At 35.9% G+C, this 23,252-nt stretch overlaps 1 protein-coding gene and 1 non-coding gene across 3 annotated transcripts; one reads left to right on the top strand and one right to left on the bottom strand.

Moving 5' to 3' along the window:
• The first annotated feature begins 552 nt into the window (after nt 1-552).
• Nucleotides 553-10,399, top strand: LOC120278909 (protein Mpv17-like). Of its 2 annotated transcripts, none has more exons than XM_039285663.1 (8): nt 553-903; nt 1,529-1,616; nt 2,167-2,261; nt 8,888-8,960; nt 9,081-9,173; nt 9,260-9,346; nt 9,726-9,806; nt 10,050-10,399. In XM_039285663.1, exons 1-7 carry the CDS (start codon nt 572-574, stop codon nt 9,804-9,806), a joined length of 849 nt encoding a protein of 282 aa, XP_039141597.1. In that variant the 5' UTR covers nt 553-571; the 3' UTR covers nt 10,050-10,399. The 2 variants fall into 2 exon arrangements, with proteins under 2 accessions (XP_039141597.1, XP_039141590.1); XM_039285656.1 differs by lacking the exons at nt 8,888-8,960; nt 9,081-9,173; nt 9,260-9,346; nt 9,726-9,806; nt 10,050-10,399 and adding exons at nt 2,471-2,543; nt 2,712-2,804; nt 2,894-2,980; nt 3,358-3,438; nt 3,706-4,058.
• Nucleotides 10,400-11,289: 890 nt separating this feature from the next.
• On the bottom strand, nt 11,290-11,362 carry TRNAA-AGC. Its single transcript has one exon. It is a non-coding gene; the product is annotated as a tRNA-Ala (tRNA).
• Between the last annotated feature and the right edge of the window lie 11,890 nt (nt 11,363-23,252).

Here is a 23,252-nt window from a genome sequence, read left to right as displayed (position 1 = left end):
TTTTAACTCTTCTTCATCTATCATTTACAACATAAATTGGGGGTATTTATAGTCAAGGTTGAATGGATAATCAGGATTAATTTGATCTAACGGTCAAAAATACATTGATAGGTGAAATAGTAATAGTACAGGTGGCAAAAGACATCCACTATTTATTATACTCTTTCTTTTTTTTATTTGTCACAAATCCATATTCCTTTTTTTCCGTCATTTTCTAACATCAACAATCATTTATTATTTTTTTCCCCAAAATTACCCCTAACACTATTCAATTTTCTTCCTAGAATTAAATATAAGAGAAATGTGAAGATATAAATTAGGGGTAATTTTAGAAAAATAACTACTTTTTTATAAAATTTTATGAAATAACTAAATTTCTTGGCAGGTGAGATTCAGTGATAAAAAATAACGGAGAGAGTAATATTCCTACCATCATTCTATTTCTATAACTTTTTTTAGCCCAAAATGATCACGTGACAGACACCCTCCTTCCCGTTGCTATCCAATTTAAACCTATAAATTCCCAAACCAGCGAGAAATCGACATTTTCTCCCTCTTTTTTTTTCCAATCATGGCATCAATCCTCCTCAAAACCCTAATCGGCTTCGGTGCCATCACTCCTCCTCCCAAATCCTCTTCCCTTCATCCCAATTCCACCAGAATTTCTCCCATTTCTTGCCGGAATAGCTACTCCCGGTTTGGTTTTTCAGTTCATTCCAGCAATTCCTTGTTTGATGCTGCCTTTTCTGTTGGATTTGGAGCCATGAGGCGGGGGTTTTGGGCTTCTAATGCGGTCTCTAATGGTGGGTCTGGTGGTGACGGAGGTTTTCGAGGGTGGGATGGAAGTGGGGGGTCGAGTGGAGGAGATGAGGGCGGGGATGATGTTTCTTCCATCTTTCAATGGTAATGGAAACTAGTTAAATGATAAATTAACTAGTTTTTACTTGGTTGTTGCATTTAAAATTTGTGTATTTTAATCTTTTCTCAAAGTGTGTGTGTGTGTGCTTGTGTTTTTGAAGTTTGTGTTCTAGTGCTGTTTGTACCAATTATCTGGTCATTTAATTTTATTTTTACAATTATACTGGTTTAAACATTGTAATGAAAATTTCAGGTACTCATTTGCTCTTAGTGCTGACAAAGTTTTTCTTTTATATATGCTTGGAATTTGGTCAGAGGTGCTTTAAATTTTGTATTTTTATGTCTTTTCTCAATGGTTTAAATCAAAGTTTGCATTTTAGTGCTGTTTGTACCAATTGTATGGTTATTTAGTGTTATCTCTGGAAAAGTTATTGGGATGAAATTTTCAGATACTCATTGGCTCTTGAGAAATACTCAGTGTTAACAAAGTTTTTTCACTTGAAATTTGGCTAAATGGTTTTAAAATTTGTATTTTTGTATTTGTTTTGATCTTTTTCTCAAAATAATTTGATTGAAGCTTGTGTGTTGGTGCTATAGGTATCAAATCTCCTGTTCATTTAGTTTATTTCTAGGAATGTTACCAGTTTAAACATTCTAATAAAATTTTCAGGTACTCAATGGCTCTTGATAAACACCCAGTGTTAACAAAGTCCATCACATCTGCACTTTTAACTCTTATCGGAGATTTAATCTGCCAGGTACTTCTTCTCTCTGATTAAAATAATGTTCAAGTGCATAGAGAAAGTTCTCTTGTTTATCTTGTTATCTATTTGGGTAAATTGTAGCATGATGTTTAATAATCAAAATGTTTTGTTGATTCATGATGTGCACAAATCTAGGCCCTTAAAGATGATATTATGATAGAGTTAAATAATTCATATACCCAGAAATATTTTCGCTTTGATCGTCAGAAATTGGAATGGTTTTCTCTGTTCTTCATTCTCCTGTTGCGTGTGTACAGCTCTTAGGTTCTCTCACTGTGCTATTATAGTATTGAGCTAAGTAAGCCCTTCTTATTTGGGAGGTCTAGGACCTTTTCTTGGGTGATGTGTGTCTGATCCTATTTCCACCATCATAACATATTTTGGCATATGCTTGCACTTTGTCAAAAGCACAAGAAGATACTGGTTAAAATTGTTTAATATATATTGTAGTGCTTGTAGTATCTCAAATGGTGCAGCACTAGTTATTTTTTTATTTCATGTGAGATTGTATTTTTTACCTTGCTCTATGTTTTCATGCTGGTAGCTTATGATCGAACAAGCATCTAAATTGGATTTAAAGCGAAGCTTAATCTTTACTACCTTAGGATTTGTGTTGGTGGGCCCCACGTTGCACTTCTGGTAATTACTAATCTTCTTCTTTGAAATATTTTTTTGATCTAGATGTATGACTATACGATCTGCTTTTATTTATTTTTTCTTTTCTGCATAATTTTTTTCATTACACTTGGTTTCTATATGTGTCTACTCTCATACATAGAATCAAAGCTTTTGTGACATTTATTTTATCTAATGATGGTTAAATTGTTGACAGTTATTCTGTATTACAGGTATCTATCCTTGAGTAATTTGGTAACAACAACTGGTGCGTCAGGTGCATTTTTACGTCTATTGCTTGATCAGGTAGTGTTTCTCCTCTAGTTTTTATTTAAACAATTTTCTGAGTCTGTTCAGTGTTTTGTGAGTGTGTGTGTGTGTGTGTTTTTTATTTTTTATTTTTTATTTTTTTTATACATTAAAGCTTTCTCAAGCATGACTATGTTTCTTACCGTGTCACCAACTGTGCTACAGTTTCTCTTCTCTCCCATCTTCATAGGAGTTTTTCTATCCTTAGTTGTTATCTTAGAGGGGAGGCCTTCTCAAGTTGTACCAAAGCTCAAACAGGTGCAGATATCACTTGTACAATCTGCTGAAATTTTTAGTAATGTAAAAGATGATGATAAAGTTTTCCCCACTTTTTATGTCTTCTGCAGGAATGGCCTTCATCAGTGGTAGCAAATTGGCAGTTATGGATACCTTTTCAATTTCTCAACTTCCGATTTGTCCCCCAACAATTTCAGGTTGGATGGTTTAAGATTACTCAAACCAGATGCCTATGCCTGGGACAAAAATTATCAGCCCATATGTATGATGTGTATAGGCAGCATTATAGATGATACTGATACACAATATGCTTTCAAGATTTATTTGCACTTGAACCATAAGTTAATGGTTTTAAGTATCTACTTTTGTTTGTTCAAGATATACATTTTGATGTGTAGATTTTTTGTGCATAATCTTGAAAGTAAACTCTATATGTTTAGGAAAAACATGTAAAACAAGGTGGTTGTAATAAAATTTCCTGCTCTTTCTATAATTTCCTTTTTTATATACACGGCCTATTTTTCTATTTCTTCATAACAAAAATTTTCTTATACAATCATGGTTGCTATTGCAGGTTCTTGTTGCTAATTTTGTGGCTCTTGCCTGGAATGTGATACTATCATTCAAAGCTCATAGAGAAGTGGTTCTGAAATAGGTAAATTGTAGCTTTTCTTAATACTTCTGCAATGTTGATATTTAAATTTTTAAAATGACAATGAGGTATGATTTGCTAACCTTTGGACAAAATTTTATGTCCAACCATAATTATTTTGTTTTCCCAATAATTTCACTTTAACTTACATTATTCTTTAATGCAATGCTCTTTCATGTATATTGGCTATAACAAATTTCATGAGAGTGCTTTTTCAATATTATCATACTTAACTGATTTTTTTCCTTGTTATTTTTTCTCTTGCTCTAGAGACAACTACTTTTCGAGTATTCGGAGAATAGCCAAGATCAAAATTGTTGGCAAGATATATTCATGCCGACTATTAAGAGCCTCACTTAACCTCTCGTCGGCTATTTAACACCTGATACTTTTTCAAGAGTCGTTTTTGCTCTCTTCGGTCATGGTTGACAAGAAGAAAATGACCGATGAGGTTTTCTTTAGTTTGAAATATGAAATTTTGGTTTATTTACTCTGCTTGATGTGCTCTGGATCTTTGATCATTTCTTGAAGATCTTAGTTTTAAAAAATGCCTAGCTTGTAATGCCAACCTTCCCATCCTGAAATGCAGGTCATTTATGGAATATTCTTCATCATTGATATCATTTGATGTTAGCTATTATTATGTCATGCAATTCCTCATGTCATATGGTTGGTTCTCAATGAGGAAGCACTGGATAGTTGATACAATTATGGGGGAATATAATTGTGATTTTTAGATTGTGTGTTAGTAGTGGCCCTATTCTAATTTTTAAATATGGTAACATAAATAAAACATTGGTTTTTGTTTATATTATTAATATGCTGAAAGATTTTTTACTTTCAATAATTCTGATTTTGAGTTACAGCGCAATGGGTGGAATTCTTTTTTTGTTATATTTGCATTTAAATTTTAAATTTTGAAAGATTCAATATTATTTCTAATTAAATATAACTAGGTATACTGAATTGCGTTAGTTATTTTTGTCAAAAAAATTAAAAAAAAAAACATGGATTTATTATTATTTTTTAATTTATAAACATGTATAATTATCAGTACAAGCTTTCATTTGATATGAAAATATTTCAGATTAATCATGCGACTCTTCTAACATCACTCGTGTGGGACAATCATTGTATGATTAATCTTTTATTGTATTTATGAGCAAATTCAAATGTTGTTAAGTAAATATAAAATCATTATTTATTTATTTATTTATTTTAAAGAAAGCATCAATAAGTGGCATTAAATAAAGGTTTTTGTAATTGTATCCATTTTCAATGGATCTTTTTGTCTTATTATTTTTTGTATTTAGCTACTTTTGGTTATATATATATATATATATATTTTCCGATAACTACATTTGTGGTTTATCTATTATAAAATTAGATATATATATATATATATATATATATAGCTATTGGGAGGGAAAATAGCTACTTGGCATACTATTTGTTTTACACAATTCAAAATTATTCATATTAATATTATCTCGAAAAACATTTTCTAATTGACATGGTTTTGAAACAGTTTCCCTTTAGTCCTTGAATTTAAAAATTAAAATTAAAAAAAAGTGCATTAATAGTTTTTAATGAAAAATTGAATAACTTGGGGTCATGTTAAAAAAAAATAATTCAAAAATTCATTATTAAATTAAAATGAATATACTTGTTACCGCCACAATAGTAAGCCTTTTGACATTTATAAATGAGATTGAGGGTTTAACTCTTTCTCAATATATGTTTGAATAACTTGTCTATATTGTAATATATATATATATATATATTGTACAAAGGATATACTTCAACAAGTGATGTTGTAATCTCATATAAAATAATTTACTTTAATTCTTTCAAACAATCTCCTCAATGAAATACTGTGAGTAAAACTTTTCCTACAAATGACTTGCTTAAGCCGCTGAGGCCTCTGCCACTTGCACAATCCCGTTAATAAATAAATAAATAAAATAATTACAAATACATAACAATTGTAATTTTTGTAAATAATTAAAAAATATTTATCTTAACCTTCTAAATTAGACCGATTTATTCATTTTAACTCTTGAATATTGATTTACTACAAATGATGCATTATTATATATATCGGTTAAAGTGGACAAACTACATACCCTTAATCTTTGAATTGAGAAAAAAAATTAAACTCTTAATATTTGATTTGAAAAAAATAAAATAAAAAATTAATTCTTTCATTATAAACATTGATGCATGATTTCATATTGGTTTAAATATCAAAATAGTCCCTCTATTTTGTATTTTTTTTCCTTTTTAGTCCTCCTAATATAAAATTCGTTTTTTTGGTCCTCATATTTGGACATTTTTATCTTTTAGCTTTAAAATATGTCCTTTTAGTTCTCGTATTTGCATATTTTTTATCCTTTTTGTTCCTCCAATTCATCAACTAGAAGAACTAAAAAGACAGATCTATCAATTAGAGGGATCAGAAAGATAAAAATATACAAATACGAGAAACCCAAAAGACGGGTTTCATATTAGAGTGATTAAAAGTGTGGAAAACACAAAATACAGAGACTAATTTTGATATTTAAATCTTTCATATTTACCAAAGAGATCAAAATGAAATAAAAAATTTTTATCGAAGGATCTACATAAAATTTAACACAAATTGGATCAAAAAAATAATAATTACTTCAGGGGTATCTTCGCAAAAAAGTACACTCTAAAACCCATTGATCACGTGAAACACACCCTTCATTCCCGTTGCCATCAAATTCAAACATATAAATTCTCAAACCAGCGCAAAATCGACATTTTTCTCACTCTTTTACCAATCCAATCATGGCGTCAATCCTGTTCAAAACCCTAATCGGCTTCGGTGCCATCACTCCTCCTCCCAAATCCTCTCCTTTTCATCCAAATTCCACCAGAAATGCTCCCATTTCTTGCCGGAAGAGCTACTCTCAAGTTGGGTTTTCAGTTCATTCCCGCAATCCCTTGTTTGATGCTGCTTTTTCTGTTGGATTTGGAGCCATGAGGCGGGGTTTTTGGGCTTCTAATGCGGTCTCTAGTGGTGGGTCTGGTGGTGATGGGGGTGTTCGAGGGTGGGATGGAAATGAGGGGTTCGAGTGGAGGAGATGAGGGTGGGGATGATGTTTTTCCCATCTTTCAATGGTATGAAAACTAGTTAAATAATAAATTAACTTTTTTTTTTTACTTGGTTGTTGCATATAAAATTTGTGCATTTTAATCTTTTCTCAAATTTTGTGTTTTTTTTTTGAAGTTTGTGTTCTAGTGCTATTTGTACTGATTATCTGGTTATTTAATTTCATTTTTACAATTGTACTGGTTTGAACATTGTGATGAAAATTTCAGGTTAATCATTTGCTCTTAGTGCTGACAAAGTTTTTCTCTAGTAGATGCTTGGAAATTTGGTCAGAGGTGCTTTACATTTTGTATTTTTATTGGGTTTTGTCTTTTCTGTATGGTTTGAAATCCTAGTTTGTATTTTTATATCTCTGGAAAAGTTATTGGTTTAAACATTGGGATGAAATTGTCTGGTACTCATTGGCTCTTGGGAAACACCCAGTGTTAACAAAGTTTTTTTATTTTCATTTGAAATTTGGCTAAATGGTTTTGAAATTTGTGTTTTTGTATTTTTTTTGATCTTTTTCTCAAAATAATTTGATTGAAGCTTGTGTCTTGGTGCTATAGGTATTGAATCTCCTGGTCATTTAGTTTATTTCTAGGAATGCTACCGGTTTAAACATTTCTGATAAAATTTTCAGGTACTCAATGGCTCTTGATAAACACCCAGTGTTAACAAAGTCTATAACATCTGCACTTTTAACTTTTATCGGAGATTTAATCTCCCAGGTACTTCTTCTTCCCTGGCTTAAATAATTTTGAAGTCCATAGAGAAGGTTCTCCTGTTTATCTTGTTATCTATTTGGGTAAATTGCAGCATGATGTTTAATAATCAAAACCTTTTTGTTAATTCATGATGTGCACAAATTTAGGCCCAGAAAGATGATATTATGATCAAGTTAAATTTTTGATATACCCAGAAATATTTTCACTTTGATCATAAAAAATCGCAAGGTTGTCAAGGCACGCAAGGCTCAATAGCCTGCGCCTTTATAGGAGTCAGGCGGGCATTGTTACAAAGGCGCCTTTGAGCCTAGGTGCAAGGCTCAAGGCGTGGGCCTAGGCGCGCCTTTATAACATCAACAAATTAATTTTGTTTTTTTTTTAATATTTAGTTTAACTTTTAATCTTATCCATGCATCTCGATAATAAAAATAAAAGAGGCCCACATACAATCAGAGCTATTTAAAATTAGGGCGACCAACACACAACCAACCAACCATAATCAGGACTTCATTTCTCTCTTTGGGCCGATCCACTATTGTTCGCTATGATTCTCTTGCATTGCAGGCTCACGACACCTCCTGGTAGACTGGTGGTAGTGATGATAATGATGATGGACTTCATGATTTTGATGATAGTTACTAAAATCTAGAATCTATTATACAAGTTAGGATGTGGACTCGATGCATGCATTATATCGTATTATCGCATTTTTGTATTAAACATTTGAAGATTATTTTGCATGTTATTATGGACGTTTTTCTAATGTCTGATTGTCTTCTATGATGTTAATTCTTGGGACAATTTAAAACTTTAATACAAATTAATCTTTAGTACAATTATTTTTAATTTTTCAATTTTTTTTAAGTGGTGACTGGTGCGCCTAGTGTCGATCAGGCGCTCGCCTTGGCTTTGTACCTTGCACTTAGGCCCCAGTGACTCCTTTGTGCCTCGATGCGCTTTATGCCTATGACAACTTTGAGAAATCAGAATGGTTATCTCTGTTCTTCATTCTCCTGTTGCTTGCATACAACTCTTTGGTTCTCTCACAGTGCTATTATAGCATTGAGCTAAGTATGGCCACTTTACTTGGGTGGTCTAGGACATTTTCTTGGGTGGTGTGTGTGGGATCCTAATTCCACCATCATACCATATTTTGGTGTATGCTTGTGCTTTTGGCGGACTTTGTCAAAAGCACAAGAAGATACTGGTCATATATATATATATACTGTAGTGCTAGTACCTCATATGGCGCAGCACTAGTTATTTTTTATTTAATGGAAGGTTGTATTATTTACCTTGCTCTATGTCTTCATGCTGCTAGCTTATGATCGAACAAGCATCTATATTGGATTTAAAGCGAAGCTTAATCTTTACTACCTTAGGATTTGTGTTGGTGGGCCCCACGTTTGCACTTCTGGTAATTACTACTTTGAAATTTGTTTTTATCTTTATGTATGACCATACTATCTACTTTTTTTCTGCATAATTTTTTTCATTACACTTGGTCTCTATATACGTCTGCTCTCATACATAGAATCAAGGCTTTTGTGACATATTTTATCTAATGATAGTTAAATTGTTGACAATTATGTATTCTGTATTACAGGTATTTATCCTTGAGTAAGTTGGTAACAACAACTGGTTCATCAGGTGCATTTGTATGTCTATTGCTTGATCAGGTAATGTTTCGCCTCTAGTTTTTATTCAAGCAATTTTCTGAGTCTGTTCATTGTTTTTTTTACATTAAAGCTTTCTCAAGCATGACTATGTCCCTTACCATGTCACCAACTGTGCTACAGTTTCTCTTCTCCCCCATCTTCATAGGAGTTTTTCTATCCTTAGTTGTTATCTTAGAGGGGAGGCCTTCTCAAGTTGTGCCAAAGCTTAAACAGGTGCGGCTATCACTTGTACAACATGCTGAAACCATTAGTAATGTAAAAGATGATATAGTTTTTCCCCCTTTTTATGTCTTCTGCAGGAATGGCCTTCATCAATGGTAGCAAATTGGCAGTTATGGATACCATTTCAATTTCTCATCTTCCGATTTGTCCCCCAACAATTTCAGGTTGGTTGGTTCAAGATTACTCAAAATATATGTCTATGCCTGGGACAAAACTTATCAGCCCATATGTATGATGTGAATAGGCAGCATTATAGATGATACTGATACACAACATGCTTTCAAGATTTATTTGCACTTGAACCATAAGTTAGTGGTTTTAAGTGTCTAGTTTTGTGTGTTCAAGATATACATTTTGATGTGTAGAGTTTTTGCGCATAATCTTGATAGTAAGCTCTATATCTTTAGGAAAAACTTGAAAAACTAGGTGGTTGTAATAAAATTGCCTGCTCTTTCTATAATTTTTTTTTTTGTATATACACGGCCTATTTTTCTATTTCTTCAGAACAAAAAATTTCTTATACAATCATGGTTGCTATTGCAGGTTCTTGCTACTGATTTTGTGGCTCTTGCCTGGAATGCAATACTGTCATTCAAAGCTCATAGAGAAGTGATTCTAAAATAGGTAAATTGTATCTTTTCTGAATACTTCTGCAATATTGATATTTAAAATTTTTAAAACGACAATGAGTTAATAAGTTGCTAACCTTTGGAGAAAATTTTATGTCCAACGATAATTTTTTTCCCAATAATTTTACTTCAATGCATACTCTTTCATGTATATCGGTTAACAAATTTCATCAGAGTGCTTTTTCAAGATTATCATACTTAACTGAGTTTATTCCTTTTCCTTTTTCTCTTTCTTTAGAGATACTATTTCTCAAGTATTCGAAGAATAGCGAAGATCAAAATTGTTGGCAAGATATATTCATGCTGACAACCAAAAGCCTCACTTACCATCTTGTTGGCTATTTAACACACTTTGCAAGGCAGCAAGAGTCATTTCTGCTCTCTCTTCGGTCCTGGTTGACAAGAAGAAAATGAATGATGAGGTTTTCTCTAGTTTGAAATATGAGTTGTTTGTTTATTTCTCTGCTTGATGTGCTCTGGATCTTTGATAATTTCTTGAAGGTCTTGGTTTTAAAAAATGGCAAGCTTGTAATGCCAACCTTTCTGTCCTGAAATGCAGGTCATTTATGGAATATTCTTCATCATTGATATCATGTGATTATAGCTATTATGTCATGCAATTACTTATGCCATATGGTTGGTTGTCAGTGAACAAGCATTGGATACAATTATGGGAGAATATAATTGTGATTTTTAGGTTGTGTATTTAGTAGTAGCCCTATTCTAATTTTTAAATATGGTAACAGAAATAAAATTTTGGTTTTTGTTTATATTATCAATGCAGGAAGATTTCTCACTGATTTTTGTGTTACAGTGCAATGGGTGGAATTCATACCTGTAATTTGCATTTGGATTTCATAGTCTGAAAGATTCAAGATTATTTCTAATTAAATGCATCATCACATGTATTTGGCCCAAAAAAATAAATACTAAAAAATAAAAGGCAAGTATTAATCATTTTATTTGTATAATTTGTTTAGCAAAAATATTTAGAATCATATAATCCATTAAAATAGCTGAAAAATTATAAAGCAAGAAGTTGCCTCGGACGCTAAAAGAGGAGAGTTTGACGATCAGATTTCTAGTGTTTTTTGTTACAACCTAGAGTTGATAGAGCTACGCATTATTCTTGCTGATGTTCATCAGACTGGTGGGACAGAAAAAAGAGATCCAAATCAAAAGAAAGGCTAGGGTTTCTTATTTCTTACTTTCGTCATTTTTTGCGGTGAGGAGTTATCTGTCATGAACCATATTTTGTTCTTTCTGTTCCTTGTTGTTTCTCTGTGCTTTTTGTCTTTTCCATAACTAGTGGTTGTATTGTTGATGTTATTATTTTTTTTTTCAATGTATATGATTTATCCATCTTTAAAAAAAAAACTTGTTCTTATTTTAATAAAAAAAATTATATTATTTATCTTCTCCTCAACTTGTGTAATATATCATCTATAATAAAAAAATAAAAAAATAAAAATAGAAGATGGAGATGCGGGGTATCGATCCCCGTACCTCTCGCATGCTAAGCGAGCGCTCTACCATCTGAGCTACATCCCCAATTGTTGTTGAAGTTTCTAAATAATATTACATCAATGTTATCAAAAATACCTCTATCTTTTTATTTATCACAAGTCCATGGAACTACAATTGGATTACTCCCGAGTCCCGACTTCATCAAATCCCATCTTTTATCCAAAAAATAATAATAATAATAATAATAATAAAAATAGAGAAAAAAAAAGGGGTCAAGAAAAATTTCTAATGTATAACACACATTAAACAAAAGAGAGACTTGAAAGTCATGAAAGTTGTCCATTCCAAAAGAAAGAACTTTTACAAGCAAACACAATGACTAAAAACTAAAACATTACCCATGCTTCCATTCTTAATCTGCTGCTGATTGTACAAGTCTGCTGAAATAGTACCAAGAAGCTTCTTCTTCTCAGCAGAGAAAATCACAGCAAAGATAATAAAAGAAGCTCTCCAAACAATCATAACAACAAGAACAACTGCAAAAATCCACAAATCCCCAATCAAACCATCTCCACATATTTTCAAAAAATAAAACAAAATTTCAAAGAAAATTTTCAAGAATGAGTCTAAACTTACCATTCATCCACAACCTTATCTTGAGTGTCTTCTGTGATTGACATTGCTTGAGAACTTGGTGCCTCCATCACCAAACTTTTCTTTGATCTTTGATCTTTTAAGAGTCTTTCAATGGAATGTGGAGTAGTTGAAAGAAAGTATTAGAATACCAAAAGTCTTTTGTCTCTACTATAGAATAAAGAGACTTTTGGGGAATGCATGTTCTCAATATTTGATAATTCTAGGGACTTGAATGTAAGTTTACAAAAAAGATTTATTTATCTAAAAAAGAAAATTTTATTGGAAATAAAACATTAAAAAAAGTCTTTGAAATTATCATTGAGAAGATATTTTCTTGATATATTTGATTATGTAAGCAACAAATCTTTTAAAAATAGTATCTTAAAAATATATTTAGTTTATGTATTTTCTTTTATTTATTTATTTATTTATTTATTTGGAAAGGGTTTTTAAAAAAAATTGAGCGCAAGATTGATTAGTGTGGAACTTTTTGGATATAAAGATAAAGAATAATGATTAAATAAAAAAAAAACATACATTTTGATTTTGTTATTGCAATTGTTATGAATGGAAATTTTAATTACTAGATAATGAACTCGTCTCCCTCCACTTATTTCACTTTCCTCTTTATTATATTGCCTATTTTACTTTGATTCTTTCATTTATTGGTGTTTTTAGTTTTTATAGTTATTTATTTATTTTTATAATGTGGACAAGTTACGACACACACTTAATCATATTATTAAAAAAAAAGACATTTTGAGCTACTTTTACTCGTGAAAGTGGTCAAATGTGAGAAAGGGAAAAAACGGTTATTCTTTATTACTCCCTCCGTTCCTTTTTATCTGTTGTGATTAACCGAATCTCACATACCAATAAATTTAGTTATTTCACATACTTTTATAAAAAGTTTGTTCTCTTTCTAAAATTACCTCTAATTTATATCTTCATATTTCTCTCTCATATTTAATTCTAAGAAGAAAATCAAATAAAGTGTTAGGGTAATTTTAGAAAAAAAAAAAAATACATGCTTCTACATATTAGAAAATGACAGATAAAAAGGAACGGAGGGAGTAGAAGTTAATATTTCCAATGATTAGTTAATAAAAAAAATGAAAAAAAAAAAATTTCAAGTGAGGGGATGTAATATTTCCGAAGGCATTTCACTTTTTCATTTTTGTGAAAAAAATATTGAAATAGATTTAATTTAAATTAAAGAAATATTGAAGTGAGGAATTATGATACTTTATCTCGTTTTATGGCAAATGAACATTTTAAATATACGAAAATTAGTTCACTTCAATAACTTCTCGTAACTTCTTTCGAGTGAATGCCTCACTACAGAAAAGACAAAGACATTACCATCCGATTATTGCAATGATAATTTGTAGCCATTTATCATAACATTATATATGTATATGTATATGTATATACCAAATAAGTTCCGAGCATTATTTACATAATATGATTGTGCCGGAAAATTACTGTTCACCACTCGTAATATTCAAAACTTCCCAAAAACCCCCTCCTACTTTTACACACCCTGACAAACTCTTTCCGTTAGTGTTTAACTTCCATGTTACTCCCCTACCGCTCACTCTAAAAAGTGTCCCATTGCTGAAATCCCATTTTTGGCCTCTGAAAATGGTGGGAAAGGATACCAAATCACATCACGCTCAACCTTTTCATGCGCTTTTAGCTAGATCAACTGCCTAGGGGTCGCATTACATCTTGTCGTATCCCTCATTTCTCCTCATTTGATTTGTTCGACTTCGCTCACGGTTTCAGTAATACGTGAGAATCTCTTCGTGCTATCACTTTGACCCATTCCGCAGTGTTTATTATGGCAGTCTCATTTTGTGGTAGTCTGGATAAAGTTATCATACCCGAAATATATAAATCGGCTTTCTCCAACGTAAAAATGAAGTTGATTTCCATCTGATCGTCAAGTGCACTTCATCTTCAAACGAAATTGTAGTCGATTTTATTGTCGAGGCGAGCATGTGCCATTGTCGCCTCCGTCTTGAAAACGAGCTCATTTCATTGTGAAAGTTCTTCTTGTTTATTGTTATCTATTTGTATATTTTTAAATAATGTTTAAATATTTGCTATTATCCGCTTTAAATATATTACTAATATGTTTAATAATTGTCATATCCGTTTAATACTTGTCATCTCCGCTTTAACATTATCTTTATACGTATAACTAATCATATTAACGCGTAAATTCTCAAAGTCTCAGCAGAAACGATGATCTTTTTCGCTTTGATCCGAATTGTCGGCAGTGCACACGTGGCATGTGGCAGTTAGATATCCCAAGACAAGAATTAACGACGCATTAATTCTTACACGACGGTAACTATAAATATCCGAACACTCTGCTCGTTGTCATCAACAATGTGGGTCCACCGCGTGCTTAACTTTTTTCTCGATCATGAAGAGTCACCGCGCATGGACTTCACACCATAAATAACCGTGGAAGAACCCTTCCCACTGGGACAACCACTCCTCGCCGTCCTCATCATCCTCCTCCTCTTCCTCCTTCTTCCCACGGACAACCACTTATCGAAAGCGATGCTTTCGCGAACCTCCTTCCTTATCTCGAGAATCATCACCGTAATCACGCAATGCTAGAATTATCTTTTTCGCCCTAGTCTAAATGCTCGCGATAATCGCCTCGAACTGCAGAGATTCTCCAAATGCGGGACGACGGAAGAATTACGCGAGCTTTTCGACTGGGTAAGAAAAGAAAGTTTTTCACGTATCATGCGATGATCGTGGAGGATTCTCAGAGGAGGAGGTCGAGAAACATCCTTTAAGACGGGTCGATATTTATCACTGAGACTTTTTGTTACCGCTTACTGAACATTACGCTGTCAGTACAACCATGTCGCTCGTGTTTAACTACCAAGATCTTCGCTTAAGTCCCGACCACGACATATCGATTAATAGTCGCTTTTCATAAATGTGTTTGTTTAACCTTTTTTAATGTCAGTATGTCATGCGTGTTCAAGTCGACGCGCATGTTATGCAAACTCACGCAAAGATTCGAATGTACTGACACTTGTTTCATATAATGAGGGTCGAGTCGTGAGTGTCCAAAGTCCTTGTAAATGTTGTAAATGTTGTAAATGTTTTTGTAAATGTTTTGTAAATGTCAGTAAACGAATGTTTTATTTCGAATGTGAACTTCCGAAATTTAAACAGAGACCTCAGTGAAAAACAATGTGGGAAACAAAAGAACGTCATCAGTAAACAATAGAAAAAGTTAAACAATACGATCACGTTACTCTTTAAACAACGACAACGGTGTTTAAGAAAAATACGTAAAGATGTTTAATCAATGACCCAGTAGGTACTCCATCTTCAACGCTGACGTCACTGAAAAGCATTCAATTTAAACAATAACATATATTTTTAAACAGTTAAGTCACTATATTTAAACGCTTTTACTGACTATTTACATGATATAGACTTTATTTAAAACCCGGTAATCGTTATGTTAAACACTATGTGTATACTGCTTTTAAACATAAAAACTCGACTTGTTAAACAGATACTCATGTCGAGCGCATTTGACTAATACGCCTTCATCATGCGACAATGACATATATTTTTCCCTTTTTTGCCTCTTCCGATGGAGGGGAAAAATACCGCCCAATCACATCACCGCCTAGTTTAACCTCTACGCACTTTTGTCTTCATCATGACAGCAGTGATATATATATACGACTTTTTCTTGTTTCGCTTATCCTGACCGCTGCTTTGTTGTTTACATCTTCTTCTTCTTCTTCTTCTTCTTCTTCTTCTTCTTCTTTTTCGACCTTATTTTTGTTCTTCATTTCATTTTCGAATCATACGATTTGGTTTTCGTACCGATATATTATGGAGAGTTTTTGTGGTATTGCTAGATTCAACGGGAGGAAGAGTGCCAATATTCACGACCGACTTCGTGGGAGTTGGTGTTAGACGAGATACGTGAGATGATGGGTCCTAAGTTTCTCTTGTTAGGGTTAAGTTCATCACACCGTATGGATATAAAATGGTTCATCGTATAGAAAACGATGTTGACTTCCAAATGGATGTGTCACGCACCCATCTTCAAATGTGCTGTCGTTGATCTTGTCGTCGAGACAGTAAAATGCGCCATCTCTGTGAATCCTAATAAAACGAGTTTTACTCGTCAGAAGTTCCTTCTCTATTAATTGCTCCAATGGTTCTGGGGGCCATTAGTGTTTAAATATGTCCGTCATCGTTAACATATCGTACTCAGTCGCTTACGTTATTAGTTAACCGCTTAAGTATTTAATTTAACGCTTTAAATATTGTCATTATCACTTAAACATTATATTCTCCGCTTAACATATTGATCTTTTCATTTCGACTGAAGCTGTTAGCAGGAATTCGATTCTGCAGTGCTCCCCATTCATCCCCATGGCGACCTCTAACGTGTGGGATGTCTTCCTTCCTCGACGATCATTCGAAGGGTCAGTTGGATATTGGACAACGTTTTGACGGTGTCGAAGATTTCAGGGATATACTTCAAAATCATGCAATCAAAAGGAATTTTGATTTCAAATTTATAAAGAACGAAAAACATCGGATGCGAGTGGGATGCTACCGCCGATGGTTGTCGTTGGCGCCTTCATGCATCAAAAGAGTATAACAAAAATACTTTCATAATCAAGACAATCAACCCGTCACACACTTGCGGTGGTGGCATAGGTTCAAGGCCACATCCCGAAAAGCCGTCGCAAAAATAGGGTGAGCGCACTAGTGATTCGTAAGCTCGATGATCGTCCCTCACAAGGCCATCGACATTCGTAAGGACATGTTACGGGAACATGGTGTCCACATACCATACAAGCGGGCTTGCTGGGGAAAAAGAGCATGCCCGGGTGGTCCTCGACGGCAGTGACATCTCCGTACTACGAATCGCTTGCTTGGTATGTGGATATGCGGCTAAGACAACTCGGCAGCATTAAGCGATCGTGGAAAGAGACGGCTGATCGCTTTTAAACGTGCATTCTTTTTCTTTCAGCGCGTGTATCTGTAGGGATTCAAGAGAGCTTGCGGTCCGTCATTGCTTTCGATGGTACCCACCTCCTTGAAAATATCGAGGATACACTCACCGTGCCAGGGGAAAGATGGAAACAATGGTTTTTCCACGCCGCCTTCAGTATAGCTCGACAACGAGACCGATGCCAATTGAACTTGGTTCATATCTAAGTTAGGCGATGCCTTATACGAGGATGGAGATTATCATGAGATAATTACCTTCGTCGAGGCTGCGTCCAGGGCCTCGCGAGCGAATTCAGAGTCTTCCCCTTCTTCGCCACACGCATACCGTCTTCGACATTTGGAGGCCAATTTTTATGAAAGCCAATGTCGACTTGGGAAGGCATTGAGGAGTGAGTGCCGGGTCTATATGCTTTCCGCATCGCGGAGCATCCACGGCCAAAGATTTCGATGATACGCGAATGAACTCGGCAGCCACATCACCCCAAGCTCATCACCCGGGTTGATTAATCAACCTGATACTAGCAAATTGGTCGAATTATCCGCTCGGAGGTGATCATTGGGGTGAGATGTATTCAAACGTCGCGGAGTCGCTCAATGCTTGGATCAAGGAAGCTCGCCATTTCATCGCGACGAAAAATGGTCGACTCCATAAGGTCTGCGAATGTTGGTTTCACACTTAACATTTAGTGTTACCCTTTAAACATTCCCAATCTTTGTTTAATTACACTTGTCCCACTTTAAATATTAATCCTTTCGCTTAAATATTTACAATAATGTTTAAAACATGTTTACGAATTATTTAACCATCACCGCCTTTTGTTTAACCTTATTTGCCAGTGTTCGAGTTGATGCTGCAGTTATGACCAAGTGAGTAAAGCTTAACAAATGGGAGAGACCTACTTACGCCCATACATACATTCCAAGGTAGAGATCATTGTTGAGGACAGCCGAAATCTTCGTGTTGGTCGTTGTGTCGATGATCGCTACGTAAGCGATCGACGGCAAAGCAACTCGTGGATCTAGCCATCGAATCTTGTTCATGTCGAAGCGTGCAAGTTTATGGTATCCCTTGCGAACACGCTTTTGCTAAAGAATAACGCAGAGATGACACCAACGACATCGATTTATTAGCGGGTACTTCACGCGTCGACAATTACAAACCGGCGACAAGGAAGCTATATTCCCTATACCCGACGATGACGTGCCTTCGATGACGAAATCGTGAGCTTCGTTCGATACCGTGACTGCGAGAAGGCAGCCCGGGCGGCTTAGACGAAAGAGGATCGAGTCGCAAGCGCTTGATGTCCGCGAGTTACATTGCAGTCACGCCATGGATCCTAGCCACAACGACGATCTCTAGAATGAAACTCGTCAGCCGACCAGGCATTGTTAATAGCCCGACTGACTATGACATGGAAACATTGTGTATTAATGGGAAACTTTCCATATTTAAACAGAGACATTGTTATTTTAAACGGATACACTGTAATTTGAAATATTTCAACTGATGTTTAAACGATATATAGTATATTTAAACAATGAAAGTGAAATGTACACAATTAGAATGTAAATTAAACAATGAAATAAAAAGCCGAATGGAATTTAACCTCGCTTTTACTGATTCAAAACAAACAAAATTTACATTAAGATATACAAGTCGTACTCTTCGAACACGAAAAACAATGAATTAAATTTGTCCAGATTTTACATTCGAAAACAAAATTGACATTCGGATATCTGAGGACACTGTTCTTCAAAAACAAAAATTTAACCCGCGTGTGACGACCCCCTTTGTCATGGACGCTACCGCCTCCTCCTTAAGTATCGCGGTAACATACCTTAATCCGAGGTAAGGAACGATGCATGCTGCGGTAGCCGTGACTTTTCACCCCAAAGTAATTGCTCGATAAACGCGTATGACGTGAGACGTGCGCAATCGACGCTTCCTTGTTTTCGCTGGGGTTTTGCCGTGCAGACGCAGTGGGTACTTTCTTGTCAGCCGACTCGTCGAACTCCATATCGACACAAATGTCGAGATAGATTCCACTGCCGAGATATGCAAGTCGAGATTAGAATACCGATTTAAATACTCTACAGATATTAATCTGACATAATTAAAGAACTTACCATGTCCAACGCGTCCTTATCGTACCCTGACATGAAGAATAACGCCTCGTATTCTTGTTTATCATTGTCCGTGACGACGACATGGAAGTGGCCATTCATGATTATCGGAGGATGACAATTTGAACTTCATGCAGCTTTCTGCGCACGGCATCCCCGATCATAGCCATAATTGTCGTCATGTGCGTCGTCCCGCTTTGACATAAACAGGCTAAGCGGTCTCGGTGATGGAGGCGCTTCTTGTAAGGATATGGCTCTTTGCTTTCGGCGACTTTTTGTATTATGCATACGAAAGCGTCCCATCACATCATCAGCTGACCATCTCCTTCCCCTCGCAGCTGTGTATAATTTGTCACGTGTGGTGCTGACAGCGTCATTCTTCCACACAACAGTGCTGAGGTTAAACGATAACAAATATAATAAGACCATATTATAAATATTTAAATGATATTATCAATTGTTACATGATATTATATATAATTAAACGTTAAGTAGACAAATTAAATGATAACATAAAAGGTATTAAACACTATTAGGAAATAGTTAAACACTATAATAAAACCTTTAAACAATATCATAAAAACTTTACACTTACTCGAGTCCATAGAGCGCTGAGGAAGATCCTCATCAACTCCCTCGTCAGTATTTAAGATACTCGCACGGCCAACCCATTTCTTCTTCTTCGAATAAAAAGCTTTTCCGAGTCAGCTCCGGTCCACTTTTTGATTGGCCTTGATCATCTCTCTCGCTGCTTTCGGTCGGGGTCTTCGCAAAGATCTTCCTTCGACTGCGGGAACGACGGGCGATAACATCAACCTGCAACACATCCTTACATGGTTGTTCTTGCTGTGGGATTGTGTACGGCTCGATGCGGGACGACTGCGACAAAGATCAACCGCAGACACATCCTTACATGGTTCTTGCTAGTGGTGGGATTGTGTCCTCGCTTGGTCATGCAGATCGTTTGCCTTCACCACCAGCGAGAACGGATTCGACGATCTTCTCAACCGCGCCACGACAACAACATCACTGGAGACACACCCTTTAACTTGTTCTTGATCTTCGTGGATTGCGGTCCATCTTTGATGCCGCATCTCTGCAGCCCTGGCCCACCGGGTCGAGGATTTCATCGAGAAGAGAGTCAACGACCTTCTCAACAATGCAGAACCGCCACATCATCTACGATGTCCTTCTCAACAACAAAGATCATCACCGATGGTGTTGCTATTGTTTTATCGTCACCCGTACGGTGGAGACAGAGGCAGATTGTTCTCCTCTTTTTCGCAAGTCTCTTCGAATGTGGCCGCCTTTGGAATGACCTTCCCGACGATGTCGCTCGTCGTCAAATTCGACGCCTCGCTCATCCCGGTGCTCAGCTTCTTTCGAGGGACGGCGCAGTGGCTGCGAACGCCCTTCCAGCGCCTCAACACGCAGCGACAAGTCGAGGAAACTCTACCATCAATATCCGCATGCTCGCGATAAGAGTTGCGATGACATCTTCGCCCTAATGTCACGCGTGGGCGTACTACGGAGGGGTCGCCACGGTCGGAGGCCGCCATGGTCTGGGGGCCGCCACAATCGGGGACCGGGATTTGCTCGTGGTAGGGGGGGTTGTTGCAATCTGCCGTGGTAGGGGAGGACTTCTCCCGGCCGAGGAATGCGTGCTGCGTGGTGGGTCGGAAGTAGGAGAACAGGCCCGGGACCCAGCAGCGATGAGAGGCTCAGCCTCTCATCCCCGCCTTCGAGCAAGCTGGTTCCCGAGCAATGGCATCCATCCGTCAAGTTAGCCCCAACAAATATTTCTTCTTCAAAGATTCAGCCGGAATCAAATGTGAAACTAACATATGTAAACCAAACAATTTTCAGTGAAATCATTCATTTTTAAACTATAAAAACTATATTTAAACAGAGTGTTTATATATTTAAAGCGTTATAGAATATAATTAAACGGAGAACAAAAATATTTAAACCAAGTATGAATAAGTTTTAAACGGTAGAATACTAAAGTTAACGCTAAATAAAAATGTTTAAACATTAAAGACTTACGTTAAACATTGTCCATGATTTATTAACTCTTTTCCATCGAGCGATGACAAGCTCGCTTTTCTACCGTCGCTCGCTCGGTAGTACTTTCACCAGTAGCACGAAAGATCCTTGGGATCTCGCTGAAATGGACTTTCTTCCCTGTCTCTGCCACCAGAAACCGGACGTTAAGCGCCGACCGAGCAACCCTTTAACGCATCTCGTGGTCGGTCTTCTTCCCACAGATCTATCTCAGACTCTGCCACTGCATGGAATATCCTCCATAAGCCACTTGCAGGCGTCACTCGCTCCATGCGCAGATCGCTCCACGGTACGGTAGATCATCGACGTAATCAACGATCCAGCTCGGAACCCGAGCATGATGTATTTGGGAAGAGGATCGTCCCCTCACGAGGTACACCATCGAGTTTGACAAAAATTATCTTCTTCTCCCTCTCGTCGAACAAGTCTGCACCGAGTGCTCTTGACTGGAGTCTCTGCCTCTCGTAGGTCTTTGATGAGATACCGCCCTTCGAACACCGACCGGTTTTCTTCTTCCGAAGACCACCGCGCCGCCATCGCAACGCGACGAAGAACGAGGGCCACATCTCGAGGTCCCGAAACTCAGCAGCTTTTCCCCGATCCTCGAATTTATTAGCGCGACCATCGTACCTTTGCAAAAGAGAATCAAGAAGTGCCTCTCTTGGTATATAGCTTCCAGCTTTCAAACGCCGCAAACGCGATGTCCTTCGAATAATCTCCCCAAAGTGTCGAGGGTCAGTGTTATCTTTTCAATTCGCTAAGGTCTCCACAACGCGTGCCAAATAGCATCGCCCATTAACTAGGGTCGACCGCCATAATCACAAGCTCGCTGACAATAACAACACATTCAACATGCAAGATTGACAAAAAGTTTAAGCTTTTGAAATATAAGGTTTTAAACCAGAACTCTCGGTTATTAAACAGATGATATAAAATGTTAAACAGAGACCCATTTTTAAACAGAGACGAGAATACTTAAACAAATGACAACAAATTTTTAAACTCGTAACATCTCATTTCTTAAACGTCAACCTCCTTTCAGAAATCAGCAACCATATCAAACGAAAGGGGAAATGTACATTATATATATTACATAAATCATAATAATCGAAAAACTATTTCGATAGTGTATACATACGAAAAACTGCAAAAACAAAACAAAACCCCATGAGAAATCTCCTCGCAGACTAACAAAACCCCAGTAGAAATCCCCCTGCAGACTTCAATATCTTCCAACAAAAAACAGGAGCACAAAACAAAACCGAAAAAAATCTTTCTTTAGTAATGTAACAGCTTAACATAAAAACCATACTCAATATCTTATATCAAGAATCGATGAAATGCCAACTAGTCATGCGGGGGACTTCTCCTTCGAGATACCGGTGGAAAGGGAAAAGTCGATGAAATGCCATTACAGAGGCTTCACGGTAGAGACAACTTCGAGACGCTTTCGAAACTGGAAAAGTCAAGACGTGAGTTGAGAAAAAGCAAGTAAAAGACTCAATAAATTGCCTCAGGGATTACCCTCACGGAAAACCGCCCACTTCCTCTCAAATCGCCGAGATGGGCAGCCCACGACTCCCCTACGCAAGGGCATTTTCGTCCAAAAAAATTTTGAAACTCACTCCGCTCACATCCGCATATGAGGGTTTCGGGGTTTGAAAAACATAGTAGTTTAAAAGGAGGGGATTTTTGGGGATCGAAAAACTAACGTGTTTTTGCAATTTTTACAAACTTAAAGCTGCTTTTTCGTAATTTTCACTAAATAAAATAAAATTTATTATTATAAAATATATCAAAACTATTCCATCACATACTCACCTCATCTCATCCTTTCAAATTTCCAATCATTATAATCATCAATACTCTTTTGAACACAAGTGCCGAAAAGCCAATACTCCTCTGTTACTTTTTATCTGTCGTAAACCCATATTCATTTTTATTTGTCATTTTTTAATATCTAGAAGCATTTATTATTTTTTTTTCCAAAATTACCCTAACACTCTATTTCAATTTTTTTCTGGAATTAAATATGAGAGAGAAATGTGAAAATATAAATTAGGTGTAATTTTGGAAAGAGAATAAACTTTTTATAAAACTTTGTAAAATAACTAAATTTATTGGTATG

The sequence above is a fragment of the Dioscorea cayenensis genome, chromosome 2, assembly GCF_009730915.1.
Source record: "Dioscorea cayenensis subsp. rotundata cultivar TDr96_F1 chromosome 2, TDr96_F1_v2_PseudoChromosome.rev07_lg8_w22 25.fasta, whole genome shotgun sequence".
Lineage (NCBI taxonomy): Eukaryota > Viridiplantae > Streptophyta > Magnoliopsida > Dioscoreales > Dioscoreaceae > Dioscorea > Dioscorea cayenensis.
The sequence above is the reverse complement of the archived record's forward strand: the minus strand, read 5'-3'. Positions and strand labels throughout refer to the sequence as shown.